Below are 15,880 nucleotides of genomic sequence, written 5' to 3'. Positions count from 1 at the left end.
GAGAGAGAGAGAGAGAGAGAGAGAGAGAGAGAGAGAGAGAGAGGCAGACAGAGAGGGTAGATAATGGCAAAAGAGTGGTAAAGGTTGTGTTTATGCCAGAGGCCTTGGCACCATGATGCCCGCTGATGGTGTGTGTGTATGTGTGTGTTTATGGGGTGAAGCCAACCATTTCAGTTAGTGATGGCTAATGTGAGTGAACACTTGACTGGCGATGAGCAAGACTCACTGAGTGTGTGTGCGTGTGTGTGTGTTTGTGTGTGTTGGTGCATTTACAGAGCCTTCCTTCAGGCTAAGGGGTACTTTCTAGCTGTCCCTCTTGTGGATGCACACGCACACACACACGCACTCACACACACACGCACACACACACACTCACATAGACACAAACACACACACAGTCAATTAGGCAATTTTTAAGGCATTAATGTAACTGTCAGGTCCACTGGCTATTGTGCCATTACCCACACACAACACTGTACACAAAGCACAGCTGGCAGGCAGGGCATGCACACACCACACACACGTGCACACACACACACACACACACACACACACACACACACACACACACACACACACACACACACACACAGGCACAGAGGGTTTAGCAGATGGGCTATGTTGCTGAGTTGCAGATAAAGAAAAACAGAGCAGAGCTTTGCTATCAGCATCTAACAAGCTAATCAGTTTAAGCTTCACCAATACACTGAGGCCAAAGTTTACTGCGGCTTTGATACAGATTTGCTGTGAAGGAAAATTGTTTAATGGCAAAACTTCTTGTAAAAGTTGGTGTGCATTGTAATGTTTTTTTAATATGACTGAAATTCCACACATATTTTTGGGAGCTTGTGCAAGCAGATTGGATTTTGCAGATCTGTTTAATTTTCAATCTAGATTGCAAAAAAGATGGTAAACTTTGTTAAACATAAATAAAAACCTCTGGCCTCAGTTCACTACTCAAAATTAGTTGGGGATATTGGGATATTCATATTCATTTTGTGTGTTGTGAATATCTTTAGTCCCCAAAAATAATGTGACACATTTAACATTTTTCATAATTTGCACACATATCCCAATAACCCCAGTCAATTTTGGGTAGTTAGAACGAAACTTCACCCTAATGCTTACTTAGTCTTGTTGAAAGAAAGGTGACGCAACATAGCATGACGCTGTTGTTCTGTTTCCCATTGAATAAATGTCAAAAAGAATTTGCAAATAATTGCATTCTGCTTTCATTAACATTTAGCACAGCATTCCAACTTCTGGGGAATTTATGTTGTTTTTGTAAAGGCACCATTGTAACTATGAAGAGTAAAAAAAAAAAGACATAAAATGTTGGTTGGAGATGGTGTTAAGTGCAGTAGCTTCTTTGTGGTTCCTACAGCAGTCAAATGTGGTCTTAATTTTGAAAGACGCTGGCATCATGGGCTGCCAATTGTCTTGGCTGTAGTTTCATTTGTTAACAGTAATTATACAAAGGTACTATGATTAATCTGGCAATGATGCGCTGATGTTCAAAAATGTGTCAGGTATTGCTTTTAAAAACCCTGGAAATAGACAGTGACTTACAATTTACACAGAACTTGCTATCTTTGTCCGTCAATCCGACCACACAGATTCACTTCGAGTAACACAGCACAATTAAAGCAAGTTTCTGTCCACTCACCCTACGACTACGATGATGAAATCCAACAGATTCCAGCCGTTCCTCAGGTAGGCGTTGGGGTGGAAGAGCAGGCCGTAGGCTATTACCTTCAGGAATGCCTCAACCGTGAAAATGATGAGGAACAGATACTCCACACGCTCCTGCAGAGACACACAAATAAAACACGTCCATTTATTTGTCTCAGCGGCTGCATTGCAGGAACGCCAAATGACTCAGTGTGACAGAGAAGAAGCATTAGAGAAAGATCAAGAGAAAGTAGATTGAAGCGAGAGGAGACTATAAAAAGGCATTTAGAGGTAAAGTTTGAAGAAGTTTCCCATGATAAAAAACTAATAATAGGCTACTGTATATTGGGACACACCAATCACCACCAAAGACTCCAAAGATCCATACAAAACTGCTTGCAGAAGATCTGTTTTCCCATTTATTGGTGGGTTAGTCAGAGAAATACAAATACACTAAAAGACACACACATTACATAAACTCTGTATGTGAGTTGCTGGTTAGTCACTCCTCACTGATAAGGCAGAACAAGATGTTCTGTTATTGTTGTGTGTGTGTATGTGTGCTTGATTATTTATGTGTGAACATGTATTTGTCCAACTTGTGATCGTGTACACAATCAAAGCATTTTGATTATTTAATCAACGTGGCTCTCTTCCTGTTCTAAGAGGCTACTGTCTGAAGAGGAATGCATGCATGTGTGCAAGTATACATAAAACCATGCACGCACACACACACAAGCACCCAGTCTACTACAGAGTTCCTTGGAGATTGCGGTCATCATGATGACCCCTGCCTAGAGGGTCCTGGGAAATGGCCTGAAATGGCCTTGAGCGACAGAGAGAGAGAGCGAGAGAGAGAGAGAGAGAGAGAGAGAGAGAGAGAGAGAGAGGATCTTTCTAACTGTAAACTTCCAAACAATCAGTCTTCCACCTAATCATCCACCATATCTGCTTTTTAATTTCTTCTGAAGTTTGTAAATGAATTGGGATCAAGCTCCTATGTAGGCAATATAGAAAATACTTTATTTTCTCTTGGTCCCTCTGGGGTACTTTTTTTTATATCTAAAAATATATTCAGCTCCATCCATCAATCTATCCATCCATCTCACTCCCTCCTCCTCCTCTTGTTCCCTCTGTTTACCCTATGGACCTAAACTCACAGAGGGCCAGAGGTTTGGGACAGAAGGCCGGCCAGGTCTCTCCAAGCTTTGAGTCCTATCCCTGGGAAGAATCAGCTGAACCTGGAGGGACACAGCTTTTGGATGTGTCCAAGTTGACCAAAATAGCATCAAAGCTAGCTAGACTGGAAGCATGTGATTGGCTATGAGCTCAGGGAGTGGGAATAAATAACAACAACACCATGATGATAAGTGACTTGAAATAAAATCATAACTGTGGAAAATGCCATCATCAAATTAACAAAATTATACTCCAAAACAACAACTTTCTAGTAAAATAACATACTGTCAGACAGTTTTTAAAAACATTTTTTTGCTGTTTCTTATTTGGTAGTTCTGCACAGCAAGGCCATTGTCAAGTACAGTAAAATCTACCATCTACTTTGGTATTCTGGTCAAGCATGAATAAGTTGGACAAAATATCAAACCTAAAGACAAACCATTACTAACGGATTATTTGTTACATTCAAAAATATTAAATAAAAGTGTAATCATTGGTGTTGAATAAGCTCATGTATACAGTGGCTGCATCAAGATTTGCTGATTGGAGACTAAAGGGAGCCCAGCTAAACAAACAACTTTCCCAGCATGAAGAGAGACTGTGTCAAACTACCATTAGGCCACTCACACACACACACGTCATGGGAATCAGTCATCCATGTAGTTGCAGCCTTGACATACAGCTGTGGTTTCACTGTCCCGTCGGTAAATGCTGAGAACTGAGGTGTTTATTTGAGCTGGATTTTCAGCAGCTGACGCCACATCACTGCTTCTGGATATTGATAAAAGAACCATGCTTCCAATGTGTGCTCTTAATGATGTGATTATCATACAAACTGTGATTTGGGAGTGTTTTTCCCACACTTAGAAATGCTCAAGAAGTTTGACAGTGGAGGGACTGACATGAATTGTAATACGGAGGATTTGCACTTTTTGAAAGACAGACAACTTGAAAGGCGAGTTGATTTTAAGTCCAGGGATTCTGCACCTGAACGGGTTGCTCTGAAAGCTGCCTGAAACTTGTTTTGTTTCTTGTCTCTGACTCTCGAACCGCTTATCATTTCAATTCAGGTCGATTGAGTGTAAGTAAGTATCCAGCTTAAAGATAAAGTTCAAGATTTTCACATTAAACACCTGTCTTCTTTTTTCAGTTTGTGTGTGTGTGTGTGTGTGTGTGTGTGTGTGTGTGTGTGTGTGTGTGTGTGTGTGTGCGTGTGTGTGTGTGTCAGTTTCAGAGCCTGGAGAATTGATTTTTTTAATTTATATTCATCATTCGTACTGCAGACCCTATACCACACAGTCAGCATTAGTAGTCTATGTGGAAGTAATTAATCTCACAAATGCACACACACACACACACACACACACACACACACACACACATCCTCCCTCTCAAACACACAAAAGCTCTCCATCACTCTATCAGACACACAAATACATAAACACACACACACGGGCTGTGTATCTGCCTGTGACAGGCAGACAGTGCGGCGCTCAGAAGAATAAAACAGAGAAAAACATCTGGTAGGAACAGCTCAGCCTGACACAGACACACACAAACACACACAGATACACTTCTCTGACTCCTTTCCTTCCGTTCATACAGACGCATAAAGGGCAAAATCCATAAGGGGCACGACTAATCTGGTTAGTGACTGGAAAAAAAAGAGGGGGAAAAGATGAGGGACGAAGAGAGAAGAGGAGGATGGATGAGAGGAGGGGAGAGAAGAAGAAGAAGAGAGACAGACTAAAGAGACAGAGTCAGAGAGAGAAGGAGGCAGAGAGAATGACAGAAAGGTGAGTATGTGGGAGCCATAATTCAGTTAACTGTGATAGGTCAACCAAACCGCCTATCCATCAGCTAGGCCAATCAGATTATAGTATCGACATTCTACCATACAGCGGACAATGTTTCCATTCACCATGACCTTCTGCGTGTGTGCTGCAAGACAGGATTAGCCATTAAGCTGTTTTTGAAGCCCAGAGACACATCATAGTCTAATGTGTGTGTGAATGCATGTGTGTGTATGTGTGTGTGTGTGTGTGTGTGTGTGTGTGTGTGTGTGTGTGTTTCTTTCATGCTGTTCTCAATAGATTTAGAACGTGGTTGCCATTGTAGATTCATTTCTCAATTAATCAATTAGTTGTTTGGTCAATAAAATGACAAAAAATTCCCAAGCCCAAGTGGGTGTCCTCAAATATCTCGTTTTATCCACAACTCAAGGATATTCAGTTTATTGATATAGAGGAGTGACAAAACCAGTAAATATTCACATTTAAATGATCCCAGCTCCTGATCAGAGAACTTGTTACAAAAAATAAAATCAAACGAATTAGGTGATTATCGCTCAAAGAGAAACAGGTCTAATCAAGGAGAAACAGGAAAAAACAACTTGAATACGGAATGTACCAATTACTCAACCCTAAAAACACAAACAGCCTGCGTTCCACAAAGAATGATATAATATATAAAATTTCCTGCCTGTCTCCAATTGGATTTACTGTCAGAATAAGGCAGACAAAAACATTTTTAGCCGTATGACACAATGATTTTGATTTAACTTTCTTTTTACAATATCATTCTAAAATCCAGCTGTTGTAATGCTGCGTATCTGAACTCCTCACAGCCTTGTAAACAGAAAGAAAACCACACTGGAATCTGACTTTTTCCTGCTCAGACAGGAAACATTTCTGTACAACTATACAGCAACACACTGCCAACATCCGGTAATGATTTATTCAGATGCAGCAACCACAGTGAAACTAACTACAAGGGTCTCGAGTTGTGCACATCGCTCGTGTGCATCCTATTAGCAGGCTAATGATGCAACTGTGGTGAAGGAGAAGTAAGGACATATTTAGCTGTGTAAACTTTAGAGAAATAGATTGAGCACAAACACACAACTTATTTTTGTACCTTTTTTGTGATGAAAACCAAGATAACTGCTAGATTTGGGCAGGAAACATCAGTACTAATTTACCAGACTACAAGATTAACCATTTAGTGGAGGGTACAGTTCACCTGTGTAATGAGGGATTATTATGATTATTGTGAACAAATCTGACTGGCTTGGCTGTTGACTAGTTTACTATCTGTCTATTTGTCTGACTGCTTGTGTTTCTTACCCTGTTGCCCGAAATTTGTGTCACTCAAAGTCTTGCAAAAACATCACACACTTGGATATGAACCAGCAACTACCACCTAACTCAACAGTACTAGAGGCCCAAACAAAAAAAATGACAAAAAAGACAACTGCTCTTCTGACATTTGGTAAAGTTAGTCTTAACTCAAACTTCTTCTTCTTCTGTCTTGCCAACTCCTCCTCTCGTTATTCTCATTCCTGCCTCTCTTTCTCAGCGCTCACTTCCACATCTTCACCTCCTCTCTTTCTTCCCCTCATCTCTCGCTCCTTCTCTGTGGGTGCCAACCAGAAGTTACCATAGAGACCAACGTTACCATGGAAACTGTGGGCTGCAGCAGCGGCGGGCGGCAGACTTTCTCTCTCTCCCTCACACACACTAACGGATGACACTGATCAGTATTGTACCAGGAATATCCACAGCACATAGTCCTAATTACTACTCTTTTGTCAGCACCCAGACTTCCTATTGTGTGTCTGTGTGTGTGCATATGAGTTTACCACTTACGTTGTCTGTGTGTTCTGGTATGTGTGAAATTGTCTGTTCGTCCCTGCTTCGGTGATCCATGTCATATAGTACTTACTTACCAATTGCCACCACTTGAAAGTATTGACTTTTAGTGATTCACTCTGTCATTCAGCACAACCCTTTGATATAATACCATTGGCCAACTTTTGCTACCTCTGCCTCAAAAGACTCAAAGGCAATCCCTGTATAAACAGCATGAGCAGCAGTTATGGTAGGCAATACTAAGGGCTATTTAATACATGACAAGGGGTAAACAGTTCATCATTGTTACTGTCTTGTATTATTTTTCTTTGATCATTTAGATGGAGCTTGAAATTCAGGGTTAACTTTGGGTCAGTGAGCAAAAAAACTGTTTTTGTTGTAATTGCTGCAGCATGGAAATAAATAAAGGCTTATAATCAAAGCTGGCAACACTCCAGAGAACAGCTGTAATTTGATAATGTCATATTATCCTTTGATGTGAAATCCACGACAGTCCTCTCAACTCTCCCGAGGTAACAGCCATGAAGACAGGGAATTTCTACCTGAAAAACTCTCCCATCTTCTGCCCTTCACTAAGGACATCAAGCTATCAGTGTTTTTTATAGTCACTCAAGAGAGAGAAGGAGAGCAAAGGAGAACCCAAAGGTTGAAGTACACTTGCGTTTCCTAATGTGGGTGGGCAAGATGAATGAGAAACTATCCTTTCTCAACACCTACAGTACTATTGAGGTTCTGTTGCAAACACTTCTTAAAGTGATGTTAAGCTTTGATAGCACCTTGGGTTGTGAAACCTGATACACTGTCAACCATCTTCGTCAGTTGCCCTGGGCTCAGTGAGTGTGGATGGAAAAGGTTTTTCTGCCCTCTCCACTCACTCTCATTGCAGGTGAACAGAAACAGAGCTGACTTTAACGTTACAACTCTTCCAAAGACAATACGTGCCCTTCGCAAATAAATGATAACACAAAACAAGAGGACAATACCAGAACCACAAAGGTCTATACAGTACACATGTAATTATACATACATGTAAGATATCTAGCCTTCAGCCACAGTATGCATTCATGCAGTATGGCAGCCAATATTACATTTGAGGAGCAATAACATCATGCCTAACAAAGAAATTGAAACACTACCTTGAGATACAAAAAAATCAGCCATCACCCTTGGCAACACTGTGACAGGTGAGCTCAGTGACATCACAAACTTAATAAAAAGATTCTCAAGGATTTCTACTCTGGATGTGGCCTGTCTTGTCACTAAGAATCAAATCCTGAAAAGCAACAAATCCGAAACATGTTGGAAACATGCTATGAACATGCCCGCAGCACATGTTCAACACAAGTCTCATTAACAGCACTAAGATCCAATCTGTGGGCCTCTGGACCAGGATTACTTTTGATTAAGGATTACACTTCTGCGTGTGTGTGTGTGAGAGAGAGAGCAGAGACATTGTATTACGGTCATCAGTAGCCTCTGACCAGTGTTTGTCCTGTATGAATTCAACAGCAGCGCACCGCCTCTGCTAAATGATTAGTGCTGCTGCTATTTAAAAATCTCTACTTTAAGCTGCCAGAGTCGGGGACAAACGAGGATTATAAATTGAACACCCTCAGCCATTGCCACCGTTTAGCAGTCTGTTACCGCTTATGGGTCCTTCGAAAGCACAGCTGGCACAAGGCTCCGATGCCTACCTATTACAACCAAGTGGACAGCTCAGTGGTCAGCAGCTCCACCATATCAAAGGGGATACCCTCTTTTTCATGAAGGAAAGTCTGTTATTCAGTCTGTTCACCTGATGTTGACAGGCATCCCAGACATATCACATTGTGATAAAAAGCAAATATAATACGGTTAAATAACATGAGTGGCCAACATCCAATATCAGATAATACAGGTTGATAAAAAAGCATTAAACCTTAATGATAAAATGGAGACTCTCTAGCAAACTGTATAGTCAGAGAGATACAACATAAATATCAACAACGTCAGATCTCAAGGACTAATATACCCTGTTATCCAAAAATATTAAACCCTACTGTAGGAAGCTGCAATTTTCTGATGAATGTGAAATGTGTGACAAAACAGCATTCACACCTTCCTGAATGTATTAGCGTTTTCAGTTTTCATTGTGATGCAAAAGGATCATTCCAACTCATCGTGAATCACAACTGCAATCATGTTATCTGTCAAAATAATAGAAACATGATTTCTTTGTTTCGAGCATATCATGCAGCCCTAGTCATGATGAAGCTGATGTAACTTGATGAAGTTAAGGAGGAGGGGAGGCAGGTACTTTATTTCCTGTGTGTGGAATGTAAAAAAGCCAAGTAGGAATTATTACATTTCATTCCTGCAGATTGCTTAATCATGGACTTTCCAACATGTATTCCATTATTAGATAGGCGACAGGTGGCACAGGTGAGACAGGAAATGGTTAAAAGAGAGGTGAGGGGCAAACAGGAGAGACTGAGGAGAAGCGAGTTCTGGAGAGGAGAGTTTTGCACCAAATTCACATTCTGTAGACCGAATGCTAGTTTAACCTGAAGATATTGTAAAGATAAACCCAGTTTAAATTTTGTGTGGACACTGGCTTATTCAATTAATTTCTTTTGTCTTCTGGTTGTCTTTTGTTTTACTTTAGTATTCTGAATATCAAAGTTTACGGAAAGAGTAAAAAACTCTGGTTTCCAGGCAACAGGCACTGTAACTACCATATGACAAAGGAGGAAAGGAAGAGAGGAAAGAAAAAAGGAGGAAGCTGACATAAAGAAAGGTTAATGGGGAGTGTGTGCACATGACAAAAGCCCAAATACACAAGCTGTGGCTGTTGATCATTAACTATAGATTTAATGGTGAGTCCACTGTGTCCAGTGTCATGAAATGTTATGTTTTCTGGATCTTTCCATGACATTTTTTTTCTCAAATAGAAATCCTCTCATTATGGTGCAGAAAATGTCTGTTTTGTTGGCTGTAGTCTATTTGTTTCAGGGAAGATGTGATATGCTGTGAACTGATGAAAAGTGCTTGTTTAGGTGAGTCTAACTGTTGAGCGACAGAACTTATAGCACCCACTCACGATACAGACCTACAAATCTCACTGAAAGACAGCCGCATGCTAAGAATGCTAAAGCTCTATGCACACAGAAACATGCCATCTCAATTTCCCCTCAGCTCAAGCAGAAAATGTCACATTTTTTCTTCCCTCCTTTATCAAATGTTCTCACTTTCACACGCAAAGGGCTGTAATCTGTCCACCTCCAGGTTCAGCCTCACTGTCAACAAACATCACCCCCTCCAAAATGTCTCAGCGCAAACACACAGTAACTGGCATAATGCATTTATTCATTCTTTCTTCATCAACTTCCCTGTAGTTCTGAGGTATATCCCAGCATGCAATGGGAGAAAGACCCTGTACAGATCCATCACACAAACCTACCCAGTCTTACACTCTCAGAGCCAGGTTACAGCCAAACTGACCTGATTTCTTTGGGCGAGGAAAGGGCCCCCATACTGAAGATGAAATAAACACTTAAACTTGATGTGTTGAAAGCAAGAGTCAGTATTTAGAGAGAAATAGTGAGGGACAGAAATATATAGACAGAAGAGAAGGAGAGGGAAAGAAACGGCGTAATTGGTCTAAAAATAATAAAACAGAGGAGCATAAATCATCTCATACAGACAGCCAGGGTGTGTGTTGGTGAGTCTTGTGCATAAATCTGTGTGTATGGTGGCTGGTGTCCGAGGGGAAGGCAACTGGTACCCTTGAGAGAGGAGAAGGAGATTGAGAGAGAGAGCAGGAGATGGCAGGAAGATGAAGAAAAAGGTGAGATACTGTATAAACTGTACAGGAAAAAGTCAAGGTGAAAGGGTTGAGAAATGTTGCTTTCTTCTTCAGTTTTCACTCATCTCTCCATCCCAGCTAACAACACACCCTCTTTCTCAAGTGTGAAATGCTTATGTGTGTGTCTCCCTCTTTAGGTGTCTGTGTATACGCGTGTGTGTGTGTGTGTGTGTGTGTGTGTGCTGACTTATCACGACTTCTTCTACCTCCTGCCTCACCGAACACGGAGACAGATGCTGCACGGCCATCCCCGATCACACACACACACACACACACACACTGACAGCCATGCATTCGCACAGACACAGACTTGCACATGCAGTCAGACACAAAAGCAGAGGAACAAATGAAGACAAAGTGAAGTGACACACAAACACACAGATCACTGTAGAGCATCAAGATCACAGTAGCTGCTTGCTAAACTGACAGGACAAGATAGATTACTATACTCTGTAACTCACTGCATGACTCATGGTCCGTTGTGTGTATGTGTGTGCACGGCTTGTGTGTGTGAGTCATCTAATATGCCTCTTGGGTTGATCGTGTTGTTGTGACTTATAATGAACAGAGAGAGACTGAAAGGTAGGAAAGAATGAGAAGAACACACACAGTAGTAAATTAAGATAGTATATTAAAAATAACTCATTCATCACTTTACCAATGTGCTCCCATTTCAGATCAAACTGAAATCTTTTTAAGCCGGATTAAGAACACAGGTCTACAACTTTTTCGAGTCAGGGGCCCCTAAGGACACCTAGTGGTCCCTGGACCCCACTTAGACAACCACCAATCTATAGTAATGACAATATGACTAATGAGATAAATCGACAGCTTTGCATGATGCTGGATTCAGATCTTAAAAAAGATGAGTTTTAGTTGACATGAGGAGACAAAAGACTAAGACAGTGGGCGACATGGACCGGAAATCACTATTAACTCTGGAAGGGACAACTACATGAGATTTTCAAAAGAGCAATTCCTGAAGGGTGGGGGGTGGGGGTGGGGGGGGACGCAATTGCTACTTTTGCTAATGCAAACACTGGCGAATGTTAGTGAAAATATCAGCTAACCATTTGCTAACACAAAGAGGGACCTGTGATTTAATGCAGGGAAAACGAAGAGGATTTCCCACAGGCTGTTATAAGTGTTAGCAGCATCTCCCCATCATTCTCTCTTTTCATCATTTTCTGTAAACCCAGCCAGATAAGTGCAGCTGTGCTTGTTAGCAAATTCTTTCATTCGCTACCCTTCCTTCCTCTCACTCTCTCTACATCCCGTTTCTGTTCATATCAGCAACATTGCTTGCTTTCTTTCTTCTCCTTTTTTGACCATTTGTTTTACTTCTTCTGTCCCTCTATGCCTCACTCTCTGTCTCCTTCTCTGCTCTCTGTGTTCCCAATAAATCATGACTGCATAACAGGAAGACGCAGAAAGTGTGGGATGAACCAAAGGGAGAAATGACAGAGGAGCAGCAGTGGTGTCAGTGCGCCAGTCTACCAATCATCCACTACTTCAATGTCACAGAATATAAAGCACAAAACAGTACTGTTTAAAAAGGCCCAATCACAAATTACCATAAACAATAACAGAGAGACTGAAAAAAAACAACATCAGTGGAGTCAGTGCAGTGTTTGGGTTCTCTTTTGTTTGCTGAGGTTCAGCTTGGCTGTTGTTGATCCTACATACAGTACACACATGCAGGCAAGCAGACCCGCAAACATGTGATATCAACTCAAGGACAAACAAACAAACAAAAAAAATGTTAAACGCCACTCGTGAACAAACACAAACAGTAAGACTAAAATAAACTTAAATGTCATACCTGTGACACAAAAATCCTCTCTGCAAAAGTGACTAAATAAACACAAGCATAACCAGCAGCCACAACGACAGCGACATGAGAACACACAGGCACACACACACGCACACACGCACACAGACACAGTGCTGTGTGTGAGGGGGGACTGAATTTTGCCTCCTAGCTCTTTACCTACTGAGATCAAACACTGTGCGAGTGTGTATGTGCTCACAGATGTGCATGCGTGTGCGAATCCCACTGTGTTGACATATGGTCTCCTCAGATATGATGCACGAAGGGACCAACAGCTATGTGAAAAAAATGAAGCCAAGGGATATTTTTAAACTTTAAATGGCAGACAAAATGTTCAGAAAAAGGGAGTGGATTCAACTCCTCTGACTAAAATACAACCTGATGTTTATTACCTTTTTACGCAAATAATATACCGATCTTTATATTTCATGTTTTTTTTCAATACTTGCAGTAGAGTACTATGCCTTCAAGACAAATACTTGTTTTCAACTCCCCAGACTAGAAATCGAGAGCAACTCTGGCATGTGTAACCATCGGAAATACAGCTGCACTGATCTGCACTGGAATCACCAGGAAATATTGATTTACTACTTGTGAAACAGAACAACTTCCATGCTCTGTTGTTTACTTTTTGTTTTGCTTTTTCAATAACCAAAGGCAAATAAAACATCCCTCAGTCTCTTTCTCTCTCTCTCTCTGTCTGTCTGTCTCTCCTGCTCCCTCCCCCTGTTGAACCGGTTGTATTCCTCCTATCACGACCAAACACACCACTCTATCTCTTCTCAGAGCGCTGGAAAAAGCCCAGTCTGTGAATGAGTGTGTATGTTTTGCGCGTGTGTTGTGAATGGCTCCATCATTCCTCCCCTGGTTAATGTCCAGTGGAGCGAGACCGGAGCACAACGCTGAAAATGGAGAAACAGAGATACAATGGGAGAACGCTGACATATGTGTGTGTCTCTGTGCGTGCATGTTGATGTGTCGGGGTAAAAAAAAGGAAGAGAAAATAATCTTGTGGCGTGAATGCAGAGCTTTGAGAGCACTCTAACAGATATGTCAATTATTTCTAATGGCAGTTGGAATCAATAACAATTGTCCACAGTAAACAACACACGGTGTATATGAGAGGGTCATTATGTGTACTCAAAGCTGTAATGCAAATAGGTCTCCAGTGTAAACTAAAACAATGTTAAAGTGGACATTTTAACCACAAAATCTCTCAGATAAAATGTGGTCATACGTGATTAATCAAACTGTGTTTTTTTTGTTGTTGCTTGTATCAGCATATAGCTATAATAGTAGGAAGCGCTATCTGTTTGTATGTCTACTTTGAATCACCCATGTTTTGTCTTTCATCTGCTCCATGTGTGTAATTGCACCTATTATAGAAATTGGAGAAATAAGGGTCCTTAATAGGTGGCTACTAGTGTTGACTGGGGCGTCACAAAATGAGGAGGACATGTGGAAATCCAACCCACCATGTCTTGTTATTTTAAACTAGTCCCTAGAAAAAACACTTTGTAAATGAAATTGAGATTTTCTCATGGTGCCCACCTTAAATTCATTACTAAGAATCTGTCAGCACTGATTGATTTCACATAGTTTTACTTCATTAACATACTATGCCAAAAGAATGAGCAAAGAGTTACACATCCAGCCGACAATGTCATGCGTTTGGAGTTTTGGTTATGGACACCTGATGAGTTGAGTGAAAGCTTCACCCTCCACTTACTTCTGCTTGGTCTCATTCAAACTCATCAGGCAAATATATGTCTCTCTGCTGCTAAATGCTTCATCATGTTCACTAGCTGATCACCATTTGTTTGCCCGTGTTTGGTGGGTTCATCTGTTTTCTGAAATCAGCTGCCAGCTACTCACGGAAACAAGGTTGGAGCTGTGAGACGGTAAAGTTGCAGGCAATCAAAATATAAGCTAAAAGATGTTAAAAAAAAACTTGTTAAAGCTGAGGGAGACTGCAGAGCTGGGTGTTAAATATAATTCATTGACCCCTTATGTGCTTCTTTAAACATCTGAGAATTACTGTTCGATATTTCAAAATATGTTTTACTATTATGTCTAAGGATCTTAAGTACAGTGATGCTTAACAGAAGGAATATTTGAGGGACAATAAATAATTTAGTATCCCACAAAGCCAATTTCATGTGTAACTGTTTAAAGTCAGTAGAAACTGACAGTGCTGTACAAAAGTTTTCCTGAAGTAGTTTATAAACATAAAAATAGCAGGAAAAAGTAGGGAACTATGGCAACTAGAGATCTCTGGTTCTCTCTCTGGTGAGAATTAAGAGTTCATGTTTTTCAGCAGTTAAATTGCTCAGTTGAAACTGGCGAACTGTATGGAATGTGGAGCTATGACAGCCTTAGGTGACGTACGGTTTTCAGTCAAAACCCGCCATCTTACCCTCTGACCGACCAAATCCTCATGGATACAAGATGATTAAAGCCTGTGCAGCTCTCCTACTGGGTGCCATAGCAATGCCACCATGACACCCAAACAGGATTAGCTTCTAACACCCACTCCCCTGCTGTTACCATAGTAGCACTGTTGAAACAGCGACCCATAAGCTATAAAAAGACAAACTTAACGTCAAGAAAGCGAAAAGTAAAATAGAAAAAGAAAGTAATTAAGATAAGGAGGAGGAGGGGGGAGAAAGACAAAGGTTACCAACTCATCTTTTGTTGCTATTTAACATATTTGATTTGACTAAAGCACATTTTAGCTGACGGGTCAAAAAGAGAAAGAGCAGGAAAGGAGAGATAGACGAAAGAGCCGAGGAGGACTATTAAAAAGGCTAACAGGGTTATTAATCAGGACGGATGAGGACAAAATTCATTTCTCTCTGTCTTCTTTTGCTGATGAAACCTCAGCGGATCTGTCCTCACCTTGTCTCCTTTCAGCCTCGGCATTCTCTTTCTCTCTTGTACTATCTTCTCTCTGAGTACATGAAACTTAACCTCCACGACTTTCTCAGCAAACTGATTGGAACAGCCTATGAAGCTGGCTCTATTACTCCCATTTTCTCTGTCTTTACTTTTCTCTCTATCTTGTTTTCTAATTGTCATGTATGAGCTGAGGGAAGCAACTGGCAGAGATTTTCATTACTGACTAATGTCTTCATTTCTTTTCAAGTACACCATGGAAAAATCTTGATATCTAGTAACTGGACAATATAATTGTACATCCACTGTATGATGTGTTTGTTTTATCCAAAGAGTATAGAACGTATAACTTGTCAAAAGTTTTTTTTGTTTGTTTTTTTTTTGCCTTTCATAGCTTTTTGACAGGACAGCTCAGAGAGGGGACAGGAAGCAGGATGGGAGAAGACATGTAGCAAAGAGCCACAGGTTGGACTCGAACCCTTGGTTTCTGCAGAGAAGACTGGGCCTCTGCACATGGGTTAATCAAGCAGTAGAAATGTAACAATTACTTTTCTATATGTCAACTAATCAATTAAACACAGTTATGTAATTCACCCAAGGGGTCTCTGAATCAAAGCAAAGAAAACAGAAGATGTACAATAGTTTGATGATGTTGTAAATTACCCCTATTGCCGAGGATGATTTATCTGACTTGACCTGACAGACAATAATGTTTGCGGTAATGGGTAATGTATTAAACTTTAACCTCCTGCCTCACTGTCTGACATATCATCTCACATACCAGGAGTTACAGTATCAAGTGACCACATA

General features: G+C 40.8%; 1 protein-coding gene across 9 annotated transcripts in view; it reads right to left on the bottom strand.

Annotated features, from left to right (window-relative positions):
- cacna1c (calcium channel, voltage-dependent, L type, alpha 1C subunit) overlaps positions 1-15,880 on the bottom strand; it is a 210,730-nt gene that overhangs the window by 75,786 nt on the left and 119,064 nt on the right. For all 9 annotated transcript variants that reach the window (XM_037121307.1, XM_037121309.1, XM_037121308.1 and 6 more), the window contains one exon: positions 1,667-1,806. In XM_037121307.1, coding sequence (XP_036977202.1) covers positions 1,667-1,806 — 140 coding nt within the window. The remainder of the gene's footprint in view (positions 1-1,666; positions 1,807-15,880) is intronic.

Source organism: Acanthopagrus latus, chromosome 14 (assembly GCF_904848185.1).
Source record: "Acanthopagrus latus isolate v.2019 chromosome 14, fAcaLat1.1, whole genome shotgun sequence".
Taxonomy (NCBI): domain Eukaryota; kingdom Metazoa; phylum Chordata; class Actinopteri; order Spariformes; family Sparidae; genus Acanthopagrus; species Acanthopagrus latus.
Note: the sequence above shows the minus strand (reverse complement) of the source record. Positions and strands in the feature narration are given on the sequence as shown.